Here is a 19,676-nt window from a genome sequence, read left to right as displayed (position 1 = left end):
CCAGTATCCAGATCTGAATTTTAATTGATGAGTCCTGTCCAAACACGTCCAGCCCTTATGGGTTTGCAGAGACTGGGCAGGAAGGTAAAGTGGCTTTTAAGATCCTGCCTGCAAAGCAATGTCTGACTTTTGATGAATAGTTGGAGATATTTCCTCAACTCTTTTTCCTGAGTTGCAGTCATTTCTTTTTTTAAAGTGAGTACAGTGTTAATATGGAGACAATCAGAATGATCTGTGTTACAAAGCTTTTGGAGCAACCAATGAGCTACTTGTCCATTTCTCCTTTTCTTCTTTTCTATTACAAGCTCTGGAATGGCTGTTTCTCCTGGGAGAATTAGGAGATATAAGGTGGAGCTTGGGCTGTGTCAGTCTTTGGCTCATTGTAGATTTTAGATGTGTTGGTTGAGTCAGAATCCATTTATCTCATTGGTGAAAGGCAGAATGTGAAGTTATGAAAATTAGTATTTCTATTTCTATTAACAGAAAGTTACTTGGTAGGTTTAAGAATGGCTCCATTAAGCAGTCTCAAATTGATAAAATGTCTCTAGACCAAAAATGGAAGGTTAATTTAATTAGTGTATCATAACTGGCCACTTCCTGACTAAATGAGTGCAAGGAAGTGTTCCCCAAGGAACAGGACAGATACACACTTACAGGGAAGAGCAGAACTTCAAGAGATCTTGTCAGAAGCCCTGCCCTCTGTAACCCAGGAACCTGTGCCAAACCCTCTTCATTGTTTTCAAATGTTAAGAAGTATCTTGTCTGTTGCTTTAAAGAGGCCCAAACCAATTCTGGTTTCTTCACAAGACAAATCATGTCTTTGGGTAAAGTCATTCTAGTCCTACCCGTGGATCTCATGTTGGTCAGTGGAAGCTTCAAGCTCTGAAGAGGTATGGATTAATTCTAAACAGCGACAAAGCAATTATTTTCAGTTTATTAATGAAACCCCTTTTGGAATTGGAGTATCAGAGCACTGGCTAAGAAAGAAAAAAATCCAAGAGTAGACTTTTTGCTAGACCCAACCCATTTGGCTATGCTGCTTTCTCAGTGTTTTTTTTTAAAAAAACTGGTTCCATGGCAACCAGTTTGAAGATTCGCTCTCCATGCAGGCAACAGCATAGATTGAGCTGCAAGACTCTGGGAAGGTTTGAATCAAACAAAATAGCCTTGCTCAGAGCAAGAAGAAAATTGCTGTAGGTAATAGTCACATCAAGTGAAAAAAAAAAAAAAGACTTCTGGCATTGTTCCAACGTTCACAGACCATATCCATCACAGGAGTGAGCAAGGGTGATGGTCTGGCTCAAGGACTAGGGTTGGCCCCATCTATTTTGCCTAGTTCTTGACCCTGTCTAGTAACTGAATGAATCATGATCTGTCTCCTTTGGCCTACTGCTTGTTTGCTTCTAGGTACTGCATGAGTGGAATGTGGGGGGAGGGCAGTGTTGAGCACTGATGTTATTACATCCCATATCTCAATAACTCACATGCATTTTCTTCATAGCTTTCAAAAATGCATTTTTTGCTTCAGTTTGGTATTTAAATCATCTCTCTAGTTTGCATTTAAAGTTTAAAAGTTTAAACACATTTTTTAAAGTTGATGAGCGGGGAGGATAACTCTTTTCCTTTTGGCTTTCTCTCACCATCTGCAGTTGCTGCTGCAAGATGTGCACAGGGATTAAGTCAAAAGCAGTAAAAGGGGACCTAGAGGCAGGGTTGCTGATGCTCATAGCTTCTACTGAGTCTACTGCTCATTGCTTCTATGGGTGCTAGACTCACTTCTCGACAAAATGAAACCAGTTGTTGGGAAAATTCCCAATCCATCTGATGAGAAAAAAAAAAAAGTAAATCTATGCAGAATCTGTGAGAACCTGAGAACATCCAGAATATTTTATTAACTGTATATTAACTGTAGCATCATTGGTTCCAAAGAAGATACAGCTTCAAATTTCCTATAGGATTAATGATGGCAGCAAAAACCTGTTCTTAGTTTTAGACTGAAACAGTAAAGAAATATTTTCTTGCAAATGTTAACAATAGTTGCAGCTAATAAAAATAACTTTGTTTTTCCATGATGTCATCCTTTTGCTTAGATCCAATACCAGAAACATTTTGATGAAATTGCAATAAAATAAAGGCCAGTTTTTTCAATAGCAAGTGTCCCAAATGGGGTCCAGTATGTAATGAGGCAGTTGGTTGGACAGGCTCCCGTGCCTTGGCATCAACAGTGTGCCCCTCACGACCCGCTCTTCATCCTGTACCTTGGAGGAATCTCAGGTACCAAATGGTTGAAAGGGGTAATTTGCCTGTTTGTACAATCTTGGAAGTTCAGTTGGTTCAGTTGAAAATATCTAAGCTAAACTACAACTCGTGGAGGTGCTATGTGGCGGTAGACGATCAGGTATTTTGGCAGAACTGGGTGGGACTCCTATTCCTTTTCTCCCAACATGCAAAATATATTTCTAGATAACGTCAGCTGATGTATGGGAGCTGGCCTGCTTGGTGCTGTTTTCATGGAAAATACAAAATCTTATCCTTTCAATCCCCCACGATTTGACTAGACAGGGATATTTTTCAACACCTTCGAAAAGGCAGATGGGTAATTGGAAAAGTCAGAAAGGAGCCCTAATTGAGCCTAAAAACTTCCTATCAGAAATGCTTGCTAAATGAAGGAAAGAAAAATGAATTTCTTTTTCTTTAAAAGCTACTTATAGAAGGCTATCTATTCTAGAAGGCTATCTATAATGAACAGTATTCTAAGTAGTTTCAAACAACTTCGAATGTGCATCTTTTGCTAAAAGGAACAATTCAGGAATGTGTTTCCTTCCCTCTTTTTCCACCTAAAAAAGAGGTCTGATAAAAAGGAATAGTAACCTAACATGGGCTTTTAGAGCTGTCCTAGACACCCAAAAATGCAGTTCTAGTTATTTGACATTCATTACCTATTTTTGTGTTTATATTTGTATCTCCATGCTTGAGGGAGAGTGGGATAGAGGAGATTTAATGCTGAAACCCTGGCTGATTCTCACAGAAATAATCTTTAAACTAGCATTTCAAATCTTTGTTTGTTTTTACACTGGCTGAAATGGCCCTTTTTGGTAGAAAGAAGTTAGCAAACAATAGTTCTACCTGCTGTGGATGAAAAGGCTAGTGTTTCAGAAGCATTTTAATTGCTGATAGGTCTGTCTGGGCTTTATTGTTTATTTGAGCCAGACTCAAGCTCAATATCACATCTCATGTATTGTTTTAAATATGTAAATAACAACATCAAAATGGAATCAGCCATGTCCTGGTCTGGTATCTCAGTTGGTTAGAGCATCATCCTGATATGCCAAGGTTGTAGGTTTGATCCCTGGTCAGGGCACATGCAGGAATCAACCAATGAATGCATAAATAAATGGAACAAATCAATGTTTCTCTCTCTCTCTCTCTCTCTCTCTCTCTCTCTCTTTCTAAAATCAATTAAAAAGATGAAATCAGCCATTTATAAATGAAATTGTCAAGGTATTAAGTTATGAAATTTAGAAAGTTCATGGCTTAAAAATTATTGAAGGCATTTTTATGAGGTCTGATATATTTCACAAAATAACTTAGTTATATGAAAAAGTGCACCAAAAGCATACTTTTGGTTTTGGCAACAACAACAAAAATTATGTATACCCAGCTTAGTTTTTATGTAAAAATCAGAGAAGAAAAGTTTACGTTTTACTGCTGTTGCTAGAAACTGGGACTCTGTCTTCCTTAATGGGAATGACATTCAGTATCTTAGACAAGGATAGTCTGTGCTGAAACATTGATGCATTTTCTTTTTGTTAATTCTCTCATTTGTAAATATGTTCTTGATAAACACATAGATAATTCTCATCCCAATCATTGTTTTACCATATTACTCAACTATATGAGCATTAATGAGAATGTGAAATCTTGAAAGATTACTACTTTGGAGTATTTCCAAAGTTTAGTGTTAAGATGAGTATAAGAAGGTAGAAAGGTACCTATAGAGAAATTTATTTTTTATCAAAACTGGACATGTGGATCATATCACTTTTAAACATTTATGTAATTTAGTTTCTTTTTTAGGTGAAATATTTTGACAAGTGGTTATATATTGGTTATTTAATAGAATTGTTCCTTTCCACTTGGAAAGAATGGGATCTTCACATTCAATCACATTTTTAGGAAAATGTCCTTAGAGAATTTATCTATTGTCCTATCATGAGGCTTCCAGGGGTCAATATAGTAATATTGTAATAACTATGTAAGGTGCCAGTTGGGCACTGAAAAATATCAGGGCAAACTATTTTTAAAGTATATGATTACCTAACCACTGTGCTGTGCACGTAATACAAAATAATTTAAATATAAACAGTTATTGACAAGTATTTTAAAAATTAAAAATATTTCTGTAAATTAAAAGTGGGTTGTTCCAACTTGGGAATATAGGGAAAGGTCTTTGAAAATCTTCTAGGTGAATAAATAATTTCTAATACAGAGTGGCTATAAATCAATTTTCCCCAATACACTCTTAGATTTGGCTCGGTGGCTTTGTCTTTGTCGTCCACAAAGTAAGAGTATATTAATTGTCAGAATTGACTCAGTAACATTGAAGGTCACTAATTTCTCTTTCAGTGTGTTTGGTTATTAATGTAAATTTTCCTATCATTTGTATATTCCTATTTCTTGGAAGCATGGAAGCCATATATGGTTTTTTGGTGTTACTTCACTTTTGGGGGTGTATGTGAGGGTCCTTATCCCCAGTCCATACCCACATATATTGATAGAAATGGCAAGATAGATGGGCCCTGAAACATGAATAATGTTGGCTTTATTCCTCTTTGCATCCATCTGTTGTAGTGTGTAGCTGAAGGGTATACTCAGTCACTAGAGTATAGCATGGCATTTCTATAAAAGACAGTTTTCTAGGTGGAATGTCACCATATTTAATTTTTCCTATGACAAACTCACTTTCAGAAAAACATGTCCATGAACCCTTTCCCATTGCTGAGAGGTAAGAGTGAGCATTACTAAGGAAAATGAATATAATACAAGTAGCTATGGAAAAATTACAAAGGTCGGAAGCAGGGAAAAGAAAGATTACGACTGCATATTCCCCAGGGGACATGTCTCTGGATTATTGAAAAAGGCAAAGACTGCATGAGTCTAAAGAACGTGATCAGGTCAAGCATCTGTGAAGCACAGCAGTGATTGCATACACATAGACCAGGCGATTCTGGGCAATCAAGCCTTCCTGCAAAGACATCGGTCATAGATTTAACTAAACAGTCATGTTGCTGTTTGAAATAATGATTTTTCCTAAAAAATAAGTAAATAAAATAAAAAAAATAATTTATGCAATGACCACTGACTTAAATGTTCCATATGAAGGGATTATTAAATCAGAGGATTTTTGACAAAACTGAAAATTGGGAGAGCCTCTGAGTGCACCTTTTCTGACATTGCGGCAGGCAGGGAAAAAGTCACAGAAAGCTAGATACTCACCATGGCTTGTTGGCTGGGAAGCAGACACACTCTGTCCCTTAGGAAACCCACCTCTCAGTGGTTGCTCCGCCTATAGATAACACGATTTCTGCTTTGGGAGGAGATTAACGATGGCCTAAGTAAGTGCCAAAAATGAAATATCTAACTTACAATTGTTTCCCATTCTTGTGTTATTCTTGTTGGTGAAATGCCATCAGGACCACTCAACACTTGAAATCTGGTGGGTGGAAGGCAGTGAATGTGGCTAGAACTGATGAGGACATAATGCTTAAAGAGAGCAGAAATGCAATCCATTACCCCAAATTTGTAGGTAGATGAGAATGAAAGCCAGTGAATCTACTCATAACAACATCTTTCTTTTTCTGTAAGATGAGCATGATTTTAAGCAAGTCTCTTCTACATACTCTACTCCAGTGGTTCTCAACCTTCTGGCCCTTTAAATACAGTTCCTCATGTTGTGACCCAACCATAAAATTATTTTCGTTGCTACTTCATAACTATAATGTTGCTACTCTTATGAATCGTAATGTAAAGATCTGATATGCAGGATGGTCTTAGGCGACCCCTGGAAAGGGTCGTTCGACCACCAAAAGGGTCGCGACCCATAGGTTGAGAACCGCTGCTCTACTCCTTTATCAATTAAAGTAGATTTTTACCAATAGCTAGAATGCCTTGACCCAATGAAGTGATTACTACAACAATTAGGGAAGCAACTAGTTACACACTTCTGATGATCAATTTTATGGGGATGGATATATTTGATAGAATGCTCCATATGCTAAAAAATGATCTAATGTGTAACTGTTTTAGGGCTTATGTTCTTAGATGCCAAACATATGTAGACAAAGAAAACAATTAGTGAAATGGCAAATTGTCCAACGTTTATCTCAACACTATCAGACAATATTCTGATACTGTGCTCTCTTGGGAGGCTAAAAAGGAAACACTGAATAATCAAAGAGTTGACATTTGCAAGAGTTGAATACTAGTATATCTATTTTCTTTCGTTTGGATGAGGATACCACTTGCACAATAATACCTTTTGGGTTTTTATTTCTTTAAAACATGAAAACAAAATATGAAGTAGATGACAATGAGAAGAAGGAAAACATTCCATACAGAATATGCTGTATAACTAGTGATTAAGTCAGAAACAATTAGAAACTTTATTTCTCTGTGTCAAAAACGTGTACCATGTATAAGGAGCAGCACAATGAGTGCGTTTCTCCCTAAAGCTGTGCACAATACACACAAAATAAAATAATCAAACAAAATAAAATAATTTTACACAACTATAATTAATAATAAACCCTGAACAACCAGAATCATATCCCTATAACATAAAATTTTAAAAAGCAAACAAACCCAAAAGCTTTGAAATTGAAATTGACCAATGGCAAGAATTTCTCAAAAGTCCTCTGTAACAATTTGCTATGGGCCTATTGACATTCCAAATATGGCTAAAAATGAGCGCAAAATCTTTCTAATGTTTAAACAACTCATGTCCCCTGATAACATTTACCTGGTGTTTCTAGGCTAGTTTTCCATTTAGTAAATCTTAAAAAAAGGGGAGGGGCAGGGAATTAACATGTGCCCCCAAAGGAGTTAGGCCACCAGTGTGCTAGGCCATGGCAGGTTGGGGTGAGTCTCCAAAAGATAAGAATTGTAGAGAGAGAGGGCATAGAAAAGTGTTGTTATCAAACCAAGATAGAAACTGGGATTAATTGGGCCTTCGCAGTGACGTGCAATACCAGCATGATTGCCTTTCTTGGTTTAAGATGAGATGTCCTATCTGCAAGATTGGCCAAGGACACCTAGGATGTTTTTCCTAATCTATGCTTTATACTCTCAATTAAAAAAAACAACAACACTTAAGTATTTGAACAATTGTATTTGCACAGTTTCAATGTGTTATTTTAAAAGTGTCCTAATTGTGTTTTTCCTTGTAGGATAAATCTGTTTCTATGTGGCTGGGTTGACTTTTACTCATGGAAAGAGCAATCACATTAACTGTGAGCCGGCTGAGGGCAAGGATTTGGGCTGTTTTGTTCACACTTTAGTCCCCAGGTGGCAGCATAGTTCCTGGCATATTGAGTGGGTACCCAGCATTTAATTATTAATTTAGCCACCAAATCTTTATTTAAATGATGAATGATCATGATCACTGAGTGGAAAAAGAGAAAATAGTTCTCAGCACTTTTTATTTCTTAAGTATCTTTGAATTAATACAGAGGGCTAGGGGTGTCTCCATTCTGAGAATCTTTATAGACAGAGAACTCTCTAAGAGGGGGCCAACATCATTCCATTTTTCCTCATTAGTGGACTCACTACTTTGGAATGTGGGTTTATCCACCACGCTCTTTGGTATTTTAAAATAGAAAGAGCCATTCCCTTTCCAGGGATCAAAAACCTCCCAGTGCAGCCCTGCTGGGAGGCACTCCTCTTCTCCTTTAACTGCTTACCCCTCAGTCGTAAGTAGAGAAGACTCACTTGTAAAGACCCATTCATTGGTCAGCCTGACCTCTTTCCTACTCAAAAAACGCAGGTACAATCAGAGGGGTCTGGATGGTGAAAGAAACAGGGCTCAAAGTAGCCTTGATAAAAAAATAAAATGAACAAACCAGCACTATCTACCATCTGTGCCAGACAGAGCAGATGTGAAATAAATACTTCAGGGACAGGGCGCTGGAAAAACAGAGGCTCTCCAAGCCCAGGCACGCCTCCCGCATCCACTTCTCCACACCTTTCTCCTTGGCTTTCCTGAATCAACAGGCGGTTTTTTAGAGGCCTCTGGTGTGCTCCACATGGCTACTATTCCATGAAGATACTTTGTGGTTTGCCTGCTGTCCTCTCCATTGCTTTAACGTCCCCCGTGACAGTTATTGCTTCTTCAAAATGAATGTGCAGCTCCATGAACAATAAGCCATTTTCTCCTTGTATCCCTAGTCATAAACTCAATAACAACACAAAAGTTACAGGTGAAAAGAAAACTCACTTATGTCTTCAATGTCCGGTTAACGCTGCTGAATGGGAGAACAGTGTATGCTATGCTCTACTATTTACAGATAACGCTTTGTTTTATTTGTTTTTCGTCCATGCACTGTGTAACAGGTATCACAACAACATTCCCAAACAGGCACATGAAGGAGGAGCAAATGTTCAGTCGTGACTGGAACAGGATTGTGCAAGCCATGGATGCTTTTGAAAAGAAAACCAACAGATGATCCATCCCAGGCAACAGCAACATGGGACTGGGACACGGATTGATGCAAATGGCAAAGGATGATGTGAGTTTTGAATGGAGTTGTTCTTCCTGTTTGCAGGAGGAGGGGATGGGGGACCCGGGGAGATAGCTGGGCTGAAACACCAGAAGAAGGGCCTTGCCAATTACAATCCAGAGCTAAAGAGAGAAGAAGTAACGGGTTTTGCATGTTTCTGGGAATCTAGGCACATTATTCTTCCTGTACCTGTTGATCAGGAGTGCCAGGCAGCATATCTTTAAATATCAGACGGCATCGGGAACCATCACTGCTTCCTGGCTCCATCCCAGCTCCCACACTTCTTCTCAGAGGCAGCTTCACCTCTGCTCACGGTCCAGAGCTAAGCTGGGATTTAGTAACGTGAAGACGGGCTGCTTTCTTCTTCCGTGCCCATATCCCTTCTTAATCCAAAATAACTTTTAAAGTGTTTGGGGGAAGGGAAGGTAATCCTAATGACTTAAATTTTTACCAAAATCCATTTGCATTTAGATTGGTCATCACCTCCCACAAGAGAAGCAAGAACCCCGATCTTCCCAACAAAACAAAACTAAAACAATAAAAGGCAGACATCAGCCACCTCCCAACCCCCCACTGAAAAGAAGGCAGAACAGAAAACAAATCAAAGACTTAAGGACTTAGGAACCTGGAGAGGACACAGCCCGCCTAGGCCAGCTGCCCCTGTGGCCCTGCCTCCACGCCTTGTTCCATGCGACGATGCCCCTGGGAATGGGAGGTGATGGTTTCTCACTTCAGCCCTAGTAAGTATGCTCTTGAAGCTGGATTCCATCAGCAGGTAAGAGAACATGACAAATGTCAGTTTCCTCTGTTCATTGTACGTATTGTTTATGTATATATGTATATATATATAAATTTACTACATCTGATTGTTCCTTCAGAAGCCTTTTATGTGGCAGTAGGCCTCCAGGGAGGAGAAGAAAATGTACAAGAGCCACAGGAGCACAAAGAGGGATGATGTGAGGAGCTTGGCAGTCCGGGGCCCACCCAGCTCACCTCCGATTTCTGGCCTCCGCCGATACAGCAGCACCCCCACATTGATGAAAGCAAAAATGGTGAAGAGAGTGACAGAGAAAGCTAGCGTGCCGGGGGACACTCTGAACTGTGCCCCGTGGGCCGCATGGTAGATGGCTGCGATGGACCAGGCCACACCGATTCCCAGGAAGACATTCACCGCGTTGCTGCCAGTGACGTTACCAATGGATGCGTCTGCGTACTGGTCCTGGGTAGCTGCCACTTTGCTTGCAAATGTGTCTGTAGAGGAAGAACAAAGAGGCAATGACACTTAGCCTTTTTAAGGTGTCTGTGGGGTGCTGGAAGCTTCAGCTGTGTACTCTGAAATCAACCCCCCCATAGAAACCGAGTGACAACAGGGCCATGATGTTCTCTGGAGGCCCAGTGGTCTGGTCAGAACAGGATCCAGGATTCAGGACTCAGGGATGCAGTGCTGGCTGTTACAGGTGAGCTTGGTCAAGTTCTTTAGCACAGATGGCACAGCTCTTTGATACTGAACTTACAGGGCAGCATGGTCATGGCCCAGGTTCTAGGTCACTAAAGTTTAAAAACGGCTGCTCGAGGTATTACTAAAAGATGCTGTATCGTCAGCTCTAGGTTACAGATGAGAAAGTTAAGGGGTTAGGAGATATTTGCACAGATTCAAGAGCAAGTTACTGAAACGATGAATTATAATAATAGCTGGCATTTACCCAGAACCTTGTGAATACAGGAGCAAACTCTATTTCACTGCATTGATAGTGATAATTCTATGGGTGGAGGAAACTTTATAAATGAGGATGCTGGGCTTAGAGATACTCAATTTCTTTTCTATTGCCTACTTACTGATATCAAAGTCCTTTCAGCTACCTTTGCAAAATACCTTGCACACACAGTAGTTTTATAGTAGATGTTAACTGGCAAGTTGAACTCAGATTTGCAAAGCCAGCCATGGCGGGTGTGATATGACCACAAGGTATTATGTCATGTGCTCTGGTCCTCTTGAGATCCCTGGCGTGCACTGAGCATGCAGGCAGTTGTATGATCTCTGGGCTACTTTCTCTCCTTGGTGCTATTCTGCTGCCACCATCCTTCTTCAGTAAATCTCCAATGGGGACGACACGTGGAGCATCTACTAGTAAGTTCATATCAGCCTGTAGATTCTTGTGCTTTCCAAAGAGTGGGAAGGTCACTGAGGCTGCTGGAAGTGCAGTGTCACATTCTCTCTAAAAGGAAACTGGTTGGCCTGTGGGCTCATCTCACTGACTCGGACCACTGCCTGTGATAGAAAGCAAGTTCCACTTGCTATTTTGCAAAGAAGCAAATACTCTGTGCTATATGCATGTTACATGTTTATTCTCATCCAACCCTCCTAGTCTTTAGAGTGGATGCTATTCCTTATTTATATTTTGGGAAATGCCATTGAACTGGATGTTGGTCAACAGAACAAGGGTTTTTAAGCCAAATCTGTTTGATTTCAGAGCCCAGTCTCTCCACACCACACGCCCCTCCGGGAAGACTAAATTCTTCCTCTTCTCTTGGTCCCTTTCACTGACGGACTTTGAAACAGGTTCTCGCAGAACGCCCTCTCCTCTGCCAGGGAACTAGACTGAAGAAGGTGTGTGCTGCTTTGTGCATTCAGATCCCACACAGCAGCCCCACCAGGACTACTGTGGAGGCCGGTGAGTGAAAGACAAGCAAGACTAACCCTTCAGGCCCTCCTGCACTCACTATGAAGAGTTATCAGAGCTGCTTCAGGTGAAGTTGTTCTGATTTCTTTCCTTTTCCAAGGACAGGCAGCTGAGCAAGGGAAGTAAAGGAACAGAGGCCAAGGCAGGAGAAAGCAGCTTACAGCTCAGCCGCTGTGAGGACACCTGAGACGTTTATTCTGTGCTGACATGGCTGCTGCACCAGCTGGTGGCAAACAGATGGCACCTTAGGCTGGCCGTCGGTGGGGGCATTCCCTCCCCGTGCTGCAGGGGCAGGTGACCTGGCACTTCCACAGCACACACCTGCTTAGGCCCGTGGTGCATGGCCCACTGGACTTCCTGGGTGTCACAGTGCCAGAAGGGCATGAGGTATAAAATCAAAGGTTCCTGGGTCCTCTAAACACCCACACCAGTCATTTTGCCTGCAGTGGAGGATCCACTTGGGCCTATAGGGGTTTCCTCTCCCTCAGGCCATTTTTCAATAGCTTATTGTGAACATCACATGAGAATTCTTGTGATAATACTTTCCTGCTTGCAAATGCCTTTCTCTGGATTCCCTAAAATATCAGTAGCCAAAGTGACTACCTTGAAACATACATGAAACACATTTGGGGCCTCTTTGATTCTGGCTGGTTTTATTTTATTGACCTATGTTTTACATCAGGCCTTTTATCTGTTTTCAGTTCAAAAGTCATGTAAAAAAATTATAGAAACACATGCCAATGCAAACCATTAACTTTAGCTCCACCAGAGACAACTCTGTTTTCCAAATGAAGTGTGATGGAATCTCCCCAAATTACCTCCTATCCCTGCTTAGTGCATAGAAGAACCCATCACACACCATATGCTGGGCACTGCCAAGCCCTACCCTGAATGCTAAGCCCATACCTGCTTATGCTGCTTATGGCTGAACAAGGCAAACACCACTCAGATACCATTCCCCAAAGTAAAACCTGAGACATAACTACTGCCATGGTCTCAGAGAGGTTGTGATCATATTCAGAATTAGGCCTATTAAATACAAACATGTATGAATCAGATTTCCACTGTGATTGGCACAAACTAAGTCTGTGTGTGTGTGTATCCCAAAAAATGTATGCACACACTTTGAATAATTTTAAAGGCAGTGTTATTTGAAAATGAAATGTATTTTAATTGAGCTATCAGCTATTAGTGTATACATTTTTTGCAAGTATGCTTCAGGCCAGATTTCTAATAGAAATTTTTGCTTTTAACTGAATTCTAATCAATTTTGGATTAGTTGTACAGTCCTGCCTCCTTGGTGCCCATGACTGTAAATCAATAGCAGGGAAGATATGTTTGGGAGGCAGTATGGTTGGAATTAAACAACACATCACATCACAGAGGCAGGACAGAACTGTTCTCCGTAGACCTGTCTCAAGTTCACTATCTACAATCTTGGCCAAGTCATCTGGTTGGTATGCAGGACTAGGTCAACACGCTTCCTTTTCCTCCAGAAATTCTTTTGTTTTGCTTTTTACCTGAATTTCTCAAACTCTCTAGCTACATATAGACAAAGCCTTAAACACCTTACAGTCCTGCAGGTGACACATTTATGGATTGGGTTTCACCCCAGATGATTTATCTTATTCTTGACTCTTAGTGGGGCCAGCTGTTAATTATCAAGTTATTGGTGCTCAGGAACCAACATGGACTGATTTTACCTGATGGAGGCATGCTTGCCTCCCCCAGCGTCAGTGATTACTGACAACATGAGAGATGGAGTAGAGGATACAGAGCTTCATGGTGCAGTAGTGAGAAGAATCATCAAGGAGACACTCTCAACTCTTCTAACTACGGTATTTGTATGTTCTTGGGCAAGACACTTCATTTGTTTAGGTTCTGGTTTCCACATCTGGTATTTAGACTAGAACATCCGTAAGACTTTCCATAACTTTACTGTTTGGGTGCTGCACAGGATACAGAAAAGACTCGATTCACAAGTACGATTTTGGTGTGATTTTTCTTTTTGGGTGGGAGTTTGTCCATGACCACCTTGCTTCATTAGAATGGACTAATGCTAATAAATACCTTCTCCTTTTAAAAATAAATGACCTAAATGAAGTATTTGAAGATCCTAGGAAGAAAGTTCTCTAGACCTCAAGATGTTGGAATTGTGGCAGTATTTAGGAAATTAAACCACATAGCACAGAGTCATTTACCTTTTAAAAATAGGTAAGAAATGTTGGCAAAATTATTTACTTCAAACCTATTGGCCATCCATCCAATGGAATAAATGATGGCTGCGATGACCATGTTTCAAACACTGTGTGTAATGCCAATTAAATTAGCACACTACTGGCATTGGAAATACTGGGAGAGCCTAGCTGAAAAATGATGATTTGGGGCTCCATCCTCAAGCCACTTAATCAGACTCTCTGCACATCCCTGTATCTTTTCCCTCATTTTTAACTTGTGCCTCAGGTTCTTGTTTACACGTAGATTTGAGAACCAAAGCTCTAAGGCAAGCATGTCAAACTCATGGTCTGCGGGCCAAATGTCTCCTTTATTTGGCCCATGTTAGCCTTTGAGTTTGACATGCTTGCTCTAAGGCATGGAAATAGAGGCTATTGCTCCAACAGCCCACAGTTTTGGGGGCCTTTCTGGGAGGAATAGATCTTTGAGTTCCAGGGAAGCAGCTAATTGGGGAGCGGTAAGGAGCAGCTGATTTCTCTGAGAGACAGCGATGCCTTCAGATATAGCGGTCATTTGCTCATAAAACAACCTGGGTGGGCTTGGTGCAGAGGCTAGGACTGCTTAACTCTAACATCCTCCCACTCAAGTTATATACTATGAGTACTTATTTTTTTAAAACCCTGTTCCAGCATGCGTACTATGAAAGGTCAAGGGAAGAGGAACAATAAATTAGTTGAACTCTGGCTCTTCCACTTGCCAGGTAAGAAGCTTACCTACTTTATAAGGTTTGGAAGGACATGAGTGAACAGAACTCAGAATAGGGCCTGCCACTTAATGAGTGCTCAGTATTATTTGCTATTTTTATCATACAACAGAGCCAGATCCCAAGAGGACCCATAAGTGGTAAGAAAATCTGATTTGATATAATGATTCTAAACTTTGGGGAGTTAACACCCTTTGAAGATGTAATAATTTTATGGTCCCCTGCTTTTAAAAATAGAGCATAAAATTGTTCTTAACAATCAAAGCGATTCTTTATCTTGAAAATTCTGTATAACCCAAGTCATAAGATGTGAGCTGTTCTGGTTTAAGGTCTAATTTTCAGTGTCTGAAAGGCAGGAGTCTTTGCTTAATGCATGTATTCCCCTCTCTGTTCTTTCGTCTCTTCTATGCACTGCTTGACTTACTCTATTAGAATTCAAATAGAAATATTATTTACTTACGTATTAATTCTTTTGCTATTACTGGGGGCCTTAACAAGGTTTTGTCTTAGTTGTGATACTTATTTACCCAAGTATGAAAACCACATTCCCTCACTTCACTGGCTTATGAAAAAAGTCCTTTTTTGGCTTCCAAGTGAGGTTTAAGAGATCATGGAATTATGGATGCTGGATTGATCAATGCCCAGTTAGGAGAGGGGTTGTAAAAACTGAAAAAGGGAAAAACACTTAAAAAATTTCTGCCCATAAAAGTTGTCCCTGAAGAGAGTGAAAAAGTAATGGAGACAGTGACATGACTTATTTTTAGAAAAGAAGAAAACAGGGGTGAATAAAAAGCTCAGGAGAGCTTGTGTTGGCAGGTAGAATACCTGCTTCTCATTTTCGTCTCCAGCTACAAATCAGAATCACCAGGGCAACTTTGAAACATACGATTTTTAGAGAGAGAGAAACATCAATAGGCTGCCTCCAGCATGCCTCCCACCAGGATCAAGCCAAAACCTGGGCATATGCCCTGAACAGGAATTGAACCAGCAACCCTTTGGTGCACCTACTATGCCCAACCAACTAAGCCACACCCACCAGGGCAGCACTGGTATTTTTTAAAGCTCCCCTAACCAGACTGAGAACAATTAACTAACTACCTCATTTCATTATTTGTGCAAGGACAAGGGCACCTCCCTGTATGAAATAGCTTGGACCCATAGATCTACAAAAAAACAACCATTCTTGTTATCAAAACACAAATTCTTTTTCATTTTGATGTAACTTGACTATTTTTACCCTGAGAATTAATTTTCCTAATATGAATCTAAAATTCTGGTATATTTTAAATGCAAAGAAAAAGATTCTAATTAAAAGAGAAAAAGTAATAGGGATGTTTTTCCCCAGGGAGTACAAGACAGAGAAGAGAATGAGCACAAACCAACAGTGCTATTTGATTTACCTTCCAAACTGTAATTTGACAGATGTTCTAAAAAGAAAATAATACTCCTCTCTTAAACACACCCAGAATGGGATTATTTTTTAGTATGATGTTCACGGATACTCAAGAGAGGATCCACATTTTCCCTTCCTTGATCAGAACCAAGCTTCATGGGGTTACCTAAAATTTTCTCAAATCCCTGGTTCTAATTCTTTGATGTCCACAAAAACATTTTGAGCCTTTGAAAGAATTCTGAGCTGGTCTGAGATGGTGCTTATTCTGAATTGCTTGGTCACTTGTTCTCCTTCCCAACGTGGTCTGAAAAGAGCCCTAAACCAACCATCTGGGTGTGGAGCCAGGAGGCAGTATGCTGAGCTGGCTGTCTCTGGAGAGCTGCTGAACGTGGTTCTGAAGTGGATCAGAATCTGTAGGCTCCGGCAGGTCTGCCCTTTCATGTTGGAACTGCCACCACGATAATCTACATAAGCAAGGTTCCCACTATGTACCTGGTGGAATAAGAGGTACAAGGCTGACTGACTGACTCGAGTGAAGTCTCCTGAGTCTGGTCAACCTAGTGAACAGGCAGCTGGATGATGAGCAGTTCCTAGCTGGTTCATAAGAACTGATAGTTCTGTTTGGTGTAGAGATATTTAGTAAGCTGAGGCCACTGTAAGTGGCTGATTTGGTCACCTTGAGTCTGTGCTACTCTGTGGGTAACCAGTATTGTTACTGAAGAATACCAGTCCTAATTACCGTAGCCCGCATAATGTATCTTGGTATGGTAGTCAAGTTCCATTTTCCATGTACTGGTTGTATGACCACAGGATAACTAACCTCCCTAAGCCGTTGATATCTCATCTATAAAATATGGAAGTGTTCTCATTTATATGCCATCAAGATATCTAAAAGAAAAGGGAACCCTAGTACACTGCTGGTGGGAATGCAGACTGGTGCAGTCACTATGGAAAACAGTATGGAGTTTCCATAAAATACAAAATAGAACTCCTAGTGATCCCACTCCTAGGAATATATTCTAAGAAACCAGAAACACCAAAGAGAAAGAATATATGTACCCCTATGTTCATAAGAGCGCAATTTACAATAGCTAAGATTTGGAAACAGCCCAAGTGCCCATCAGCAGATAAGTGAGGAAAAAAAGCTGTGGTACATTTATACCACGGAATATTATGTAGCTGTACAAAAGGACTCTTACCATTTGGAACAGGATGGATGAACCTGGAGAGTTTTACACTAAGTGAAATAAGCCAGTCAGAGAAAGTATCACATGATCTCACTCATACGTGAAACCTAATGAACAAAATAAACTGATGGACAAATTGTTCCATGCTTCTATGTCTCTGGATCTGACTGTGGAATCTCAGAGGGAAGGCCGGGGACGGTGTGTGGGTGGGAAGACATCAACCAAAGAACTTCAATGGGTAACCCCATAGACAAAGACAATAGGGTGGTAAAGGCCTGGGGTAGGAGGCAGGGGTGGGCTAGAAGTCAATGCGGGGAGAAAGAGGACGTATGTAATACTTTCAACAATAAAGATTTAAAAGAAGTAATGAAAAAAGGTTTAGCATGGATATCTGAAGAAAATTAGGTGCACAACAAATATTACCTGTTGTATTTCAGAATTCTTTGACAACAAAGGAAATTTTAATGATATTAAAATTTTACATTATAGTTTCCTTTATCTAGGTGATTTAGGGTTAATAGATCTCCCAGAATTATGGGAGAATGTCCTTGATGTCCAAAAATGATGATGGTGATAAGGAAAAAAAACAATAGTCAACATTTATGAGGTTTACTATGTATGGATTCTCATTTTATCCACAACTGTGAGATATTTACTATTTTATCTCCACTTTATAGATGATATAGATGAGAAAACTGAATCCCAGAGTACAGTATTCTCCCCTTATCTGCAGGAGATACTTCCAAGACCACCAGCGGATGCCTAAAACTGCAAATAGTACTGAACCCTATATATATTACATTTTTCCTATGCATACTAACTATGATAGTTTAATTTATAAATTAAGCACATTAGAAGATTAACAACGATAACTAATAAAATAGAACAATTGTAACAATATAGTTTGATGAAAGTTATGTAGATGGCTTTGGGGCCATTATTAAGATAAGGGTGACTCTAACACAAGCACTGTGATATTATGACAGTAGCCGTCTTGGTCAACAGATCGACTAAGTGACTAAGTGGGAAGCCTATACAATGTGGATATGCTGAACAAAGGGATTACTTATACCCTGGGTGAAATAAACAATTTTTAATTTTTTGGACTGTAATTGACCTTGGGTAACTGAAACTATGGAGAACCAAACAGGACAAGGGGGACTACCATATAAGAAAATTTCCCAAAGTTATATAGCCAGTAAGAGGTGAAACTAGGATTCAGACCAAAGGAGGGTGACTTTAGCTGGCGATCATGCTGTTAACCACAAGAGGGTGGGGTGTTGACAAGACTAGATAACTGACACATCTTAATTTTGAAAATGGACAAAGGGTTCAAATAAAATATTCATAAACTTGTCATATTCATCTCTGACTGTAACTATACAACGTTAAAGCCAGCTGATAATTTGAAAGAAAAGGAATACATTATTTTATATAGAACTGAAAGGAAAGGAATAAATTATTCTATATAGAAAAACATTTGCTGACTCCTTTAGCAAAATTTTATAATCACATAGAACAGAAACATTAAGAGGGGGCTATTTTTCATGGACAGCTCTCATTCTTTAACAATATTCGAGATCATTGACTGATAAACTTTTTGACTCTTTAGTTCTTGGCTTCTCCTGACATTACATTGTAAAAATAGGGCTCGAATAAACCTAGTTTGAAAATAGCATCAAGATTTTTATATTTTTAATTCTGAGCTATGAGTTTATTACTTCTATAATAAACCTTTAATAACACCAAGTTCATGAAGATAAAAAATTGGCAAGATATAGTTAAGCAACATTTTGCTAATTTTGAAAAGGGACTAAAGCAGTGGTTCTCAACCTTCTGGCCCTTTAAATATAGTTCCTCATGTTGTGAACCAACCATAAAATTATTTTCATTGCTACTTCATAACTGTAATGTTGCTACTGTTATGAATTGTAATGTAAATATCTGATATGCAGGATGGTCTTAGGCGACCCCTATGAAAGGGTCGTTCGACTGCCAAAGGGTTGAGAACCACTGGACTAAAGGAAGGACAGATGTGGGGCTGAAACAGCTGAATTAGTTGTCATTTTCCTAAGTAAGGGGGCTTGTATTAGACATAACTGAAATTCACTTCTTGCCTCAAAAACAGTCCAGGAATGCTCTGCACAGAACAGTGTCCTCCGGCTCACGTCTCCTTCCTTCCTAATCATCTATCACCACTCCCTCTTTATCTTCCTTATATTTGAAGCCTGGTTCTTTCTTCTATGCTTTATTCTATGTATGGAGCATCAATATCCTATCTGAATCTTCTCAAATCCTCTTCGTCCTTTTCTCAAGTCCTGCATTAGAAATAGTAAAGCCATCGGTGCCCCAAGCCAGGCTAGAGCTAGTGACAGCTGAAAAGGATCTGATAGAAAAACCTGGAGAAAAATTGAAATAGAACCCTCCAGGTAGCTTTAATGAGCTACAAAGGAGTCTAATGGTGTGATGATAAGTCTATGGATCCAGACAATACACTGAAGACACCCAACATGTGCCTTGGCCTTGTAAACATTTACCCAGTCCCTTTTTCCCACATAGACATTATCTTTTTAAAGGGATTGCTGGAATACATGAACATTAGGCAAATAAAGGCAACTCGAGCAGAAACTATCACTGCATACAACTTCAGCCTAGCACTGGAGGCAGCAGGTGATACCTGAGGGCTGGAAAGTTACAATAATT

General features: G+C 39.9%; 1 protein-coding gene across 18 annotated transcripts in view; it reads right to left on the bottom strand.

The window, feature by feature from the left end:
- Nucleotides 1-6,521: 6,521 nt before the first annotated feature.
- The window catches only part of SLC8A1 (solute carrier family 8 member A1), a 313,327-nt gene continuing 300,172 nt past the window's right edge, over nt 6,522-19,676 (bottom strand). For all 18 annotated transcript variants that reach the window (XM_059660003.1, XM_059660004.1, XM_059660009.1 and 15 more), the window contains one exon: nt 6,522-10,025. In XM_059660003.1, coding sequence (XP_059515986.1) covers nt 9,649-10,025 — 377 coding nt within the window. In that variant the 3' untranslated portion in view covers nt 6,522-9,648. The remainder of the gene's footprint in view (nt 10,026-19,676) is intronic.

Source organism: Myotis daubentonii, chromosome 12 (genome assembly GCF_963259705.1).
Source record: "Myotis daubentonii chromosome 12, mMyoDau2.1, whole genome shotgun sequence".
NCBI classification, from domain to species: domain Eukaryota; kingdom Metazoa; phylum Chordata; class Mammalia; order Chiroptera; family Vespertilionidae; genus Myotis; species Myotis daubentonii.
This window is presented reverse-complemented; position numbering and strand designations above follow the sequence as displayed.